At 42.2% G+C, this 13,495-nt stretch overlaps 1 protein-coding gene across 3 annotated transcripts in view; it reads right to left on the bottom strand.

The window, feature by feature from the left end:
* The window catches only part of TMEM192 (transmembrane protein 192), a 31,332-nt gene extending 17,899 nt beyond the window's left edge, over nt 1-13,433 (bottom strand). For all 3 annotated transcript variants that reach the window (XM_040471139.1, XM_040471144.1, XM_040471130.1), the window contains exons 1-2: nt 13,275-13,433; nt 4,732-4,878 (exon numbers count right to left, since the gene is read on the bottom strand). In XM_040471139.1, coding sequence (XP_040327073.1) covers nt 4,732-4,878; nt 13,275-13,301 — 174 coding nt within the window. In that variant the 5' untranslated portion in view covers nt 13,302-13,433. The remainder of the gene's footprint in view (nt 1-4,731; nt 4,879-13,274) is intronic.
* Nucleotides 13,434-13,495: the final 62 nt, after the last annotated feature.

The raw sequence follows: 13,495 nt of genomic DNA, 5'->3' as shown, positions 1-13,495 counted from the left end.
ATATATATATATATATATATATACACACATACACACACACACACACGTATATATATACACACACACCATCTCTTCTTTATCCATTCACCGGTTGATGGATACTTGGGCTGTTTCCATAATTTGCCTATTGTAAATAATACTGGTGCATGTATCCCTTTGAATTGGTATTTTTGTATTATTTGGGTTAAATACCCAGTAATGCAATTGCTGGATTGTAGGGTAGTTCTATTTTTAACCTTTTGAGAAACCTCCATATTGTTTTCCAGAGTGGCTGCACCAGTTTACATTCCCACTAACAGGACAAGAGACTTTCCTTTACTCCACATCCTCACCAACACCTGTTGTTTCTTGTGTTGTTGATCTTAATCATTCTGACAAATACAAGGTGATATCTCATTACCATTTTGATTTTCATTTCCCTGATGGTAATATTAGGCATATTTTCATGGGACTGTTAGCCATCTGGATATCTTCTTTGGGAAAATGTCTATTTATATCTTCTGCCCATTTTTTAATTGAATTATTTTTGGGGTATTGAGTTTTATAAGTTCTTTATAGATTTTGGATACTAACCCTTTATCGGATATGTCATTTGCAAATATGTCTTCTCCCATTCTGTAGGTTGCCTTTTAGTTTTGTTGTTTCCTTCACTGTGCAGAAACTTTTTATTCTGATGTAGTCCCAATAGTTTATTTTAGCTTTTGTTTCCCTTGCTTCAGGAGATGTATCTAGAAAAAAGTTGCTATGGCCAATGTCAGAGAAATTACTGCCTGTGCTTTAAGGGGTTTTATGGTTTCAGGTCTCACATTTAGGTCTTTAATCCATTTTGAGGTTTTTTTTTTTCCTTTTATTTGTTTATTTATTTATTTTGAGAGAGAGAGAGAGAGAGAGAGAGAGAGAGAGAGAGAGAGAGAGAAAGCACAAATAGAGAAAGCACGAGAGACAGGGAGAAACAGAGAATCCCAAACAGGCTCCACAGCAGCAGTTTGGAGCTCAACTCAGGGCTCCAACCCATGAACTGTGAGATCATAATTGGAGCCAAAGTCAACGCTTAAACAACTGAGACACCCAGGCACCCCATTTTGAACTTATTTTTGTGTACAGTGAAAGAGAATGGTCCAGTTTCATTCCTCTGCATGTTGCTGTCCAGTTTTCTCAGTACCATTTGTTGAAGAGACAGTCTTTTTCCCATTGGATATTCTTTCCCGCTTTGTTGAAGTTAATTGACCATATAATTGTGGGTTCATTTCTGGGTTTTCTATTCTGTTCTATTGACCTATGTGCTATTTTTATGCCAGTTCCATATGGTTTTGATTACTACAGCTTTGTACTATAACCTGAAGTTCAGAATTTTGATGCCTCCAGCTTTGTTTTTTTTCAAGGTTGCTTTGGTAACTCATTTGTGGCTACATACAAATTTTAGGTTTGTTCTAGCTCTATGAAAAATGCTGTTGGTATTTCAATAGGGATTCCATTAAATGTGCCACTTGCTTTTGGTAGTATAGACATTTTAACAGTATTTGTTCTTCTAATCCATGAGCATTGAATGTCTTTCCATTTCTTTGTATCACCTTTGATTTCTTTCATCAGTGCTTTATCATTTTCAGAGTACAGCCCTTTCACCTCTTTGGTTAGCTTTACTCTTAGGTATCTTACGATTTTTGGTGCAATTGTAAATGGGATTGATTCCTTAATGTCTCTGCTGCTTCATTATTGGTGTATAGAAATGCAACAGATTCCGGTATGTTGATTTTATATCCCATGACACTACTGAATTCGTGTATTGTTTCTAGCAGTTTTTTGGTGGAGTCTTTCGGGTTTTCTGGGTTTTCTATATATAGGGTCATGTTCTGCAAATAGTGAGTTTGACTTCTTCCTGGCTGATTTGGATGCCTTTTATTTCTTTTTGTTATCTGACTACTGCGGCTAGGACTTCCAGTACTATGTTGAATAAAAGTGGTAAGAATAGACATCCCTGTGAATGTATCACAGGCAACATTGTTCTTTGACTGTACAGGAAAAGCTCAGTGTTTTCCCATTTAGGATGATGTTCGCTGTGGGTTTTTCATATATGGCATTTATTATGTTGACGTATATTCCCTCTAAACCTATTTGTTGAGGGTTTTTATCATGAATGGATGTTGTACTTTGTCAAATGCTTTTTCTGCATTATTGAAATGATCATATAGTTCTTTTTTTAAATTAATGTAATCTATTACATTGATTGATTTGGGAATACTGAACCACCCTGGCAACCCAGGAATAATTACCACTTGATTGTGGTGAATGATTTTTTTAGTGTATTGTTGGATTCGGTTTGCTAGTATTTTGTTGAGAAGTTTTGCATCTATGTTCATCAGAGATATTGGCCTGTAGTTCTCTTTTTTGGTGGTGTCTGGTTTTGGTATCAGGGTAATGCTGGTATTTGTTTGTTTGTTTTTTAACACGATATTTTCTTAGTCCTAAAACTAGGGCAATCGACCCCATAGTATCTTAGGCAGGCAACTTAATATAAAAAGGTTTTTTTTAAGTGATATGTGTGTATGTTTGTGTGTATGTGGGGGGTATATATACATAAAGAGTATGTTACATGAATTAAGGAGTATATTATTAAAAAAAAAAGAAGAAGAAGAAAAACCGGCCACGATGCAGGGACCAGGAGGCCACCTCTGCACGTGGTGGCATCAGGAAAGAAGTGCTTCAGTTGATAATCTGGGGATCAGAAGCCATGGCAGAACCACACTGCACTTACTAGATCTACACAAGGAGAAAGGACACATCTGTCTCCTCAGGGTATTCGGTTCTTTTTTCTAAATTTTTTTTTTTTTACGTGTATTTATTTTTGAGACAGAGAGAAACAGAGCATGAACGGGGGAGAGTCAGAGAGAGGGAGACACAGAATCCGAAACAGGCTCCGGGCTCCGAGCTGTCAGCACAGGGCCCAACGCGGGGCTTGAACTCACAGACTGTGAGATCATAACCTGAGCCGAAGTCCGATGCTTAACCGACTGAGCCACCCAAGCACCCCGTCAGGGTATTCAGTTCTTAATTCAAGGCTACACAGTGCGTGTCACTGGAGCAGCAGCTGAGCAAGTCAATGAACCACATTCATCCCCATAAACACTTGGGCTGCTAAGAATTTGTCCTCTGGATTTCTCACATTGTAGCAAAGAATAACTATGTCCCCTCGCACTTCAGATCTCAACAACTGAAATGGAGATTTTTAACAGAGTAGATGCAGAGCCATCAGTAAGCCCACAACAAGACCATTCACACATGGAGATTTTTTCCCTTGTTTGTTTGTCCATTTAGGGGTTCCTTTTGGTACGTGATGCTGATTGTGTAAGTTTAAGGAGTACCACTTTGTTTTGGGGTTTTTTTTTTAAGTTTTTATTTTATTTTTGGGTAATTTCTATACCAAATGTGGGGCTCGAACCCTGAGATCAAGAGTCACATGTTCCTCCGACTAAGCCAGCCAGGTGCACCTATAACGTGTGGATTTAATACATTAATATATATTGCTATATGATTACCTCCTTGGTGTTAGCTAACGCTTCTATCGCCTCACATCATTATCATTTCCTTTCTGTGGTGAGAACAATTAAGATATGTAATCTTTTGGCAACTCTCAAGTTTACAATACACACAGTATGGTTGGCTGTGGTCACTGTGCTATGCCTTAGATCTCTAGGACTTATGTATCTACTGGTAGCAACACGTGTGTTTTAAAATTTTTTTTTTTTCAACGTTTATTTATTTTTGGGACAGAGAGAGACAGAGCATGAACGGGGGAGGGGCAGAGAGAGAGGGAGACACAGAATCGGAAACAGGCTCCAGGTTCCGAGCCATCAGCCCAGAGCCGACGCGGGGCTCAAACTCACGGACCGTGAGATCGTGACCTGGCCGAAGTCGGACGCTTAACCGACTGTGCCACCCAGGCGCCCCAACACGTGTGTTTTTAAAAATCCCCAGACATTTATAATTTTATCATAATATAAAATATGGAGCACCACTATACTTATTCTGCTGCAATTTGATTTCTCTGCTTAACGTTATTTCCTAAGTGTAGATAAATTGATAAGATTCTGTCAACGTATATAGATTTATCTACATCTCTTTTTTCTTTTGTAACTGAAAAATACATGCATATGGGGGAAAAAATTCAAATAGTACAAAAGGCAGATAGTAAAATATATCAGGTATTCCTTCTATGAGGCCCTCAGTCCTCCACCTCAGTGGCCACTAGTGTTAAAACAGTCATGTGAATGCATCTAGAAATAATCTGTGTTTAGCCAGGAATACACATGCACAGCAGCCCTCTGAATTCTCTTTTAAAATGTGTGAATAGGAACATTCTGTGCACACTGTTGTAAACCTATGTTTGCAAACACTCAATAATATAATTGTGAACGCTGGTCTAATATATGCACATCCACCCTGTTTCTTTTTCAGAGACTGCAGAGCATTCTTTCATATGGATGGGACATAAAAGTGTCCTCTGAGTGGTGGTAGGGGCAGTAAGTTGATACCATGGACAGGAGTACTATTATCAACAATCTCCTGACACATGAGCAAATACATCTACAGTAAACTCTTTGAAGAAGAGAGATGAGTCAAAAAGTATGCACATTTTAAATGTCAGTACATGTAGCCAAACTGCCTTCTAAAGAGCTTCTATATATATTTAAGAACATCACCTTTGTATGGATTACTTTGTCCCAGCCAACTTACATGTATTAACAAGAGCAGATTTGCTATGATGACCGTAGGAAGAGGATGGAATCTGGGTCTAAAATGAGCATGTAATGAATGATGTGGGAGATGCTGGGTGTCCAGAAGGGGGTCATCTTCAATACTTTGGGTGAGATCCAAGGAGCCCTGAGAGACAGAAAAACAGAAGCAAACTATAATCACCACTTTCTGGATTATGTTTCTAAGACAAATCTACTAAACTATAAAGCTTTGGGGCACCTGGGTGGCTCAGTCGGTTAAGAATCTGACTTTGGCTCAGGTCATGATCTCATGGTTCATGAGTCCAAGCGCACATTGGGCGCCATGCTGACAGCTCGGAGCCTGGAACCTGCTTCAGATTCTGTGAATCCCTCTTCTCTCTGCCCCAACCCTACTTGCGCTCTGTCTCTATCTCTCAAAAATGAATAAATGTTAAAAAAAAAAAATTAAAAAAATAAACCATAAAGCTTTAAAAAACCATTATACAAGTTAGAAGCAAGAAAAATAGACTCCCTACCTAGAGCCAATTTAAAAAGACCATAAACTTCTAGACAACTACTATACACAAATTGGTGAAGCAAGTATTAAAATGGGTACAGGAAATCTTAACTTCAGTTATCTTCAAATGAGATAATACAGAATGAGATTAAAGCAAACATTTTTTCTTTAAGCCCTCAAAACTTAGATGTTGATTTATCTAACATCATTTACATTATTGATGAAATAATTACATATGGTTGCAGTTCTTTTTTTTTTAGTTTTTTTTTTTTTTTTTTTTAAAGTTTATGTTGAGAGAGAGGGAGAACAAGCAGGGGAGGGGAAGAGAGCAAGGGAAAGAGAGAATCCCAAGCAGAGGCACTGACAGTGCAGAGCTCGATATGGGGCTCGAACCCAGGAACCGTGAGCTCATGACCTGAGCCGAAATCAAAAGTCGGATGCTTAACCAACTGAACCACCCAGGTGCCCCCTGTGTGGTTACAATTCTTAAACTACATCCTGGTGTTCCACAAAAATTTGGAAAGCTAGTGGAGGCTTTATTGGACTTTTAGTTATGATTGAAACATTTTAGAGAAGGAAACATCATCCTGCTAGATCTTTGAGGAGACTTTAGTTTATAGATACCAGATTCTCAATGAAAACAACTAGTGGCAATGGCACTCAAGTAGCTGATGGGGTTGAGCTACAACCTACAACTTCAGTCGGTCTTATTGAAAGGTATTGGCGGTACAGGAACAGTACTACCAGGTCTCCGGTGCTTACGACAATCTTTTAATCTCAGGTCCTAACCGAAAACTATCGTACATAAGGCACTCTAAGATTAAAAAACATAAAACACAGTCCCTGTCCAAAAGATTGCATTTTCATTGGGGAGGTTAGGGATAAAGGCATACGGGATGAAATGATAATATAAGTGAGCTCATTGGACGAAATATAAAATAAGATGGAAATAAAGGTTTCAACAGAAAAAGGGAAGCCAGAGAACAGCATTTGGAAACAGAGGATAAGGACTCTTTGGAAGGGATAGAGTGAGACAAACGGTATAAGGGATGCCTTCTGGGCACTAGATTACAAAGATAAAAATAATAATCTGGGGCCTAACTCAGATCTGGGGTGGTCTTCTCAATTTCCAAGCTCAGGCGTTCAAGGCTGTTCTGCAATTTTTTTTTTCATTCAATGCCTAGATAGCTTCCTGTTCAGTCTGCCGTAACTTATGGTATGGTTCCGATTAGTTCTGTTCTTTTTGAGATTCCTTTGCCTCTGGCTCTTTCTCAGTCAGCAGATGTCCTAGCTCCACAGGGCTAACGTCTGTGCATCCGTCCAGGCCCCGCTGGGGCAGTTCTCACAGGCAGCCTTCTCAGGCATCCAAGCATCTGGATCGTGCCACACCTTCATGTCTTCCCACGTTTGTGCTCACTTCCTCTACCATACTATTCTTTGATGGTCTTATTCCTTACCCGTGCCCAGTACATTTCATGAGACCCACGAACTCCCCATCCCTTGTCTCTGTCATCCTGGCACCCAGCAGTGACTTAGGGTTAGCACCCAGAGAACACCCGATGAATGAATGACTGGTCCAAACCTATCTCGCAGTGTTCCTAACTCAATTATGGTATCATCAAAGACCTGGGCTCACCAGGAGAGGTCACCAGGAGCTGTGGGAGAATCAGCTCTGATCAGATGCAGAGGCAGAACGTACTGTGGTCAAAGGCAAGCTCCTAAGTCAAACTGCCTGGCTTCAGCTACAAGTTCACTGCTTCCTAGCTGTGAGCAAGTCACTTCAGCTTTCTATGCCTCAGTTTCCTCAGCTCAAAAAAGAGAATAATAACAGCACCTGCTTCATAGCTTTCTTGGGAAGATGAAATGAGTTACTATACAGAAAAGTGCCAGAACGTTGGCAGGCACAGACTAAGCAATGAGTAACTAGCAGGCGCTATTGTCTCTAACTCGCTTTCCCTTGCTTTTCCCCACATAGTATTCCTTTTACCATCCGAACTCCTAAGTCTGTTCTTTTCTCTCTGTGCTCACTATTCAGTGCAGGCCCCAGCGTTTCTCATGGCCTTTGCCTTCCAGTCTCCGGACCTCAGCAAACTCTTGCTGCAGCTGGACATCCTCTAAAATAACATACACGTCTCTTTCCCCTAAACCTTGAGTCCCTCCCGATGATCCTCGGAACACAGGCCAAATTCTTAGACTGGTTCTCTCGCTTCCAACCCATTCCCAAGCTAGTTTTTGGGACTTGCCTCTCATTCTCTCTCTCCCCCCTGATGCCGACTGCTCCTTGCTCCCATCGCTCACAAAACTCTTTCAGTCCCTGGACCTTTACCTATTTTTGCCCACGTGTCAAGGCTTGTCTCAGCAAAATCACTGGCTTCTCTGATGCTTCAACACTGTTCCTACTGCCCTTTTCATCTGACATTCTACTTTTCATGTCCCCGAGTTTGGCTTGGGTCTATTTTCTATCTTCCATATGTCTTTTTAACCTTTTGAATGGAGAGAAAACGGGCATAATAATTTTTTAATGTCCCTGTTTGCTATTTCTAGCATGTCATTTCTGAATCAGTTTCAACCGCCTTATATGTCATATTTTCCTGCCTTTTTGCATGCTTGATAGTTTTTCCAACTGTATTGAGATATAATAGGCATATAGCATTGTGTAAGTTTAAGGTGTTCCATGAGTTAATTTGATACACTTTTTTTTTTTTTAAGTAAGTAGGCTCCACACCCAATGTGGGGCTTGAACTCATGACCCTGAGATCAAGAGTCACATGCTCTACTGACTGAGCCAGCCAGGCGCCCCTTGATGCAGTTATGGATTGCAAAATGATTACCACGGAAGCATTAGTTAACACCTTCATTATGCACATAATTACCAATGCCTAGTAATTTTGGATCAGATGCCACATTTATCTCTTCGGGTGCAGGACAGTTTTGTATTTCTAAAAATATCCTTGAGCTTTGTTCTGGAATGCAGTTAAGTTACTCGGAAACAGTTTGATCTTTTTGGCCTTGCTTTTAAGACTTATTATTAGGTTGGACCATAGCTGTGTTTAGTCTAAGGCTAATTTTTTCCCCACTCTGAAGGCAAGACCTTTCTAAGCACCTAATACCCTGTGAATTATGGGGTTTCCAGTCTGACTGGCGGAACAGGCACTATTCCGGGCCCTGTGTGAGCACTAAGTACTGTTTCTTCTAATCATTTCAGGTGGTTCTTTTCCAGGCTGTGGGAAATGTCCTCACAGGCATGTATTGAGCAAGACCCAGCTGACTACCTAAGGGGGACTCTGCACATCTTCAGTTCTCCCTCTGTGCAGCTCTCTCCTCTCCAGGGACCGCCGTGTGAACCCTTGTTGCCTCTGCCTCCCCAGGCTCTCAGCTCTATCTCCTCAATTCAGGGAGCCTGCTGACCGCTGCTGGGGCGCCCTTTCCTATCACAGCCTGCAGACTCTCAAGGTGGTCGGCTGGGGCAATCCTATGACTCACTTTGGTTTTTTTAAATTAAAAAAAAAATTTTTTTTTAAGCTTATTTATTTTGAGAGAGAGAGGGAGAGAGAATCTCAAGCAGGCTCTGCACGGCCAGCACAGAGCCTGATGCGGGGTTCGAATTCACGAACCGTGAGATCATGACCTGAGCTGAAATCAAGAATCAGACGCTTAACTGACTGAGCCACCCAGGCACCCCCGACTCACTTTGTTTCCTGTCTCTTGGAAAACACTTTCCTTCACTGCCTGATGTTTAATATCTTAAAAAGTGTTGTTTCATATATTGTATACAGTTTTTTGGTTGTTTGAGGCAGAAGGATAAATCTAGGCCGTTACTCCATGCTGGCTAGGAATAGTGGTTCCTACTGCTAACTTATAATACTAACCACAAGGTATCAAAGCTGTGGGAATAGTGTGCTTGACTAGGGCAGAGATTCTGTAGTATATATTGTTTATACTTAGCACCTAACGCAGAGCAGGTGCTCAGTATGTGTGTGGAGTGAATGAAAGATTGCCCAACTTGAACACTTGGGACCTGGGAATTTATACAAAGCTAGCCTTGAAGATTTAACCATAAGTCTTTCCTTTACCTCCCTTTCTTCCACGCACCATCTCCTCTACCCTAAATGACCTTTCTGGAGTGCCCCACAAACATCCTCTCTTATTGTTTTCAGAATCCAACTCACCTTGCAAGGTGCAACCAAGACTTAACGTCTCCATAAAACTTGTCCTGACAAGTGTTTTCTTTCTACTTTAAAATTGCTGGGGTGCCTGGGTGGCTCAGTCAGTTGAGCGTCCAACTTCGGCTCAGGTCATGATCTCACGGTTAGTGAGTTTGAGACCCGCATCCAGCTCTGTGCTGACAGCTCAGTGCCTGGAGCCTGCTTCAGATTCTGTGTCTCCCTCTCTCTCTCTGTCCCTCTCCCACTCGCTCTGTCTCTCAGAAAATAAATAAAAACATTAAAAATTTTTTTAAAATTGCTATAAAATGTACTGCTCACATTAATTGGATTATTTCTTATGCTGTCTTGTATTACTTCCTTTTTTATGTGTATACCTTTTTTTTTTTTTTAATTTTTTTTTTCAAGGTTTATTTATTTTTTGGGACAGAGAGAGACAGAGCATGAATGGGGGAGGGGCAGAGAGAGAGGGAGACACAGAATCAGAAACAGGCTCCAGGCTCCGAGCCATCAGCCCAGAGCCTGACGCGGGGCTCAAACTCACGGACCGTGAGATCGTGACCTGGCTGAAGTCGGACGCTTAACCGACTGCGCCACCCAGGCGCCCCTATGTGTATACCTTTTGATTCTCCTGACTACATTGAAGGGGTTGGAAACTAGAATACGGTTTCTTCTCTATGTCACTTAATAGATGTTCGGTAAATACAATGTATTTGGTGGCTATATCAAATAAACTGTCCAGTGGATTCTATAGGAAATGTAATATAACCACACAAACAATACCTTATCACCCTCAGATGGCACCTCCCCATCTGCATGTGAAGGGTGAAGGGAAGACAACTCCTGAATCCAAATAATTTCTTTACTTACACTATTAGTAACTTATGACCTGTACAAGAAATCTGTTGTTTTTGCCCATACGGATCTCCTTCCTCTTCTTTTGTGACCATAACTCAATTTCCTCTGGGGACCCACTGGGCACATCCTTCAATACTCTTCACCCTCCTCTGGCCTAGGTGGAACCTAAGAGGGCTGGGCAATCCAATTCTATGAGCAACAAAGCAAAGGGGGACCATGGTGGGGCAGATTCAGTCCAGGGCTGACCCTGAAAGGACCCCCGTCACTTAGATCCTTTGAGCTGCCCTTGTTTCAAGTCCTTTCAGAGGCCTAAGGGTCCATCCACCCTGTATCATTTCAAATAAATTCCTAACTTCTTTAAATTAACCAGAGTTGGTTTCACAGCTTGCAAACAATGAACCCTAACTAAAAAGCCTCTGCCTCTGCTAACTCACTTAAATGTCTAGTCCTACAGCATAGACCATAGTTTTAGCTTCTTACTGAATGGTAGAAATCATATCCACAAAATACCAAAAACAGGCAACTTGCTCAGATCTAAAGGGATTTAGGTATGTAACTGTTGGTGAAACATCAATCTCCAATTGTTTGATGAGACAGATTTCTCGGATTGTACTCATCCCAAAGCTAAAAGCTACAGATTCAAGAACCTGGGGCAAGTTAAAATCAACCAAGAAGCATTTACTGCACACATTTGCCTAACAGTCTCTCATTTTCCTCAGATTTCGTTCCCATACATTGTCAGGTCATGAATCTCACCCTTAAAAATTCAGAAACAATGATTTCTCTTTATATGTATATGAATGTCAAAACTACTTCTATGTCTTAGTTAGTTTTCCATTTTTTCAACTGAAAAAAAAAATAAAGTTTTAGTCTTATCATTAGAAACTGTTTGGTTTTGAAAGCAGGAGACATCACAATCCCGGACTTCAAGTTGTATTACAAAGCTGTAATTATCATGACAGTATGGTACTGGCACAAGAACAGACACTCCGATCAATGGAATAGAATAGAGAACCCAGAAACGGACCCACAAACGTATGGCCAACTAATCTTTGACAAAGCAGGAAAGAATATCCAAATAGTATCCAAAATCTATAAAGAACTTCTCAAACTCAACACCCAAAAAACAAATAATCCAGTGAAGAAATGAGCAAAAGACATGAATAGACACTTCTCCAAAGAAGACATCCAGGTGGCCAACCGACACATGAACAAATGCTCAACGTCACTCATCATCAGGGAAATATAAATCAAAACCACAATGAGATACCATCTCACACCTGTCAGAATGGCTAACATTAACAACTCAGTCAACAACAGATGTTGGCGAGGATGCGGAGAAAGAGGATCATTTTTACACTGCTGGTGGGAATGCAAACTGGTGCAGCCGCTCTGGAAAATGGTATGGAGGTTCCTCAAAAAATTAAAAATGGAGCTACCCTACGACCCAGCAATTGCACTACTAGGTATTTATCCAAGGGATACAGGTGTGCTGTTTCAAAGGGACACATGCACCCCCATGTTTATAGCAGCACTATCAACAATAGGCAAAGTATGGAAAGAGCCCAAATGTCCATCGATGGATGAATGGATAAAGAAGATGTGGTGTGTATACACACACACACACACACACACACACACACAATGGAGCATTACTCAGCAATCAAAAAGAATGAAATCTTGCCATTTGCAACTACCATGGATGGAACTGGAGGGTATTATGCTAAGCGAAATTAGTCAGTCAGAGAAAGACAAATATCATATGACTTAACTCATATGAGGACTTTAAGACACAGACCAGATGAACACAAGGGAAGGGAAGCAAAAATAATATAAAAACAGGGAGGGGGACAAAACATGAGACTCTTAAATATGGAGAACAAACAGAGGGTTACTGGAGGGATTGTATGTGGTGGGAAGGGCTAAACGGGTAAGAGGCATTAAGGAATCTACCCCTGAAATCATTATTGCACGATATGCTAACTTGGATGTAAATTTTTAAAAATAATAAAAAATGAAATGAAATAAAATAAAATAAAAAGAAATTGGTTTTTAGTTAAGATACCTTAACTGTTGTCGCTATTTACACAAGAATCTAAGCTCATGTAGGGCTGGAACTGTTATGAGTCTTGCCTGATGCCCCTAATGAACTGACAGGATCACAGTAATAATTCCTATTAATGTCTTAATCCAAATTAGTGCTTTGCATTTCTTTCAACTTCGCATTTCTCAAGGATACAAATTTTATTACCTGACATTGGGGCAGCCAGTTATTCTGGGCACAATTACATGTTTCCCCTAAAAATGTTTCAATATACTTATGCAAATATTTTACTTCGTACTCTACAGACTGTAGTCTAGGCGACTAGTTTTTTAGTAACCTGGTTTGGATCCATTAACCAAGGAGATTTAAAAATCCTTTTCTGCCTATCACGGTTACATTCAAAACATCACGACACTGCTTTTCTCCAATGCGGGTTGCTGGATGATGCCAGTGACAGGTCGACCCCTGAGACACTGGCAGCCGGCCTGCATGTCGCAGCCGCTCCACGTTCACAGCCCTCTAAAGCCAGGGCAGGGAACCCACGAGGAGGGAGATTCGTCCCCGCGACTCAATACGTCTGAGCAGAGCCAAGCGGCCCAGCTCAGAGGAGCGCCCCAGAGACTGCTGTCAGGCCAGACGCGCATCACGTGAGGCTCCCAGTTCCGGGATCAAAGACGCGCGCCGCACGTGGGCTGGGCGCCTGCCTGGGACCCCCAGCATCCGCGCATCCCCTGCCCAGCAGCCCACCCGGCCTCCACTCGGAAAAGTAAGCCTGGAGCCAGCGCGTCGCGGACCCCACTGCCCCCTGGGTGTCTTGTCCCAGAACCCCGAGACCGGGGCCAGCCCTGCGCAGGAAGCGCCTCCTCCGGCCGCGGTCGCACCGGGTAAGGGTGGCTTCCCTCCGCAGTCTCCGCCCAGCGCGCCCAGCAAGGGAAGAAAGGGGTTCCGGGGCCAGCCTCCCGCCACTTCCGTGCACTCACGTCCTCCATTCTGCCCCCAGCCGCCATTTCCCGAAGCCCGAGGCCGAAGTCCGGGCCAGCCGGCCTCTCCACCTGCGCCGCGCGCCGCCGGCCCAGGAAAATTGCCACCTTCTAGGACTTAGCGGCCCCCGCTTCAGACACACCCCTTCGGCTCCCGCTCCGCCTCCGGCGGGTCCCGAGCCCCGCCTTCTCTCTCCCGAGCCCCGCCTTCTCTCTCCCGA

This window comes from Herpailurus yagouaroundi, unplaced genomic scaffold (assembly GCF_014898765.1).
Source record: "Herpailurus yagouaroundi ecotype Mexico unplaced genomic scaffold, PumYag 28, whole genome shotgun sequence".
Lineage (NCBI taxonomy): Eukaryota > Metazoa > Chordata > Mammalia > Carnivora > Felidae > Herpailurus > Herpailurus yagouaroundi.
The sequence above is the reverse complement of the archived record's forward strand: the minus strand, read 5'-3'. Positions and strand labels throughout refer to the sequence as shown.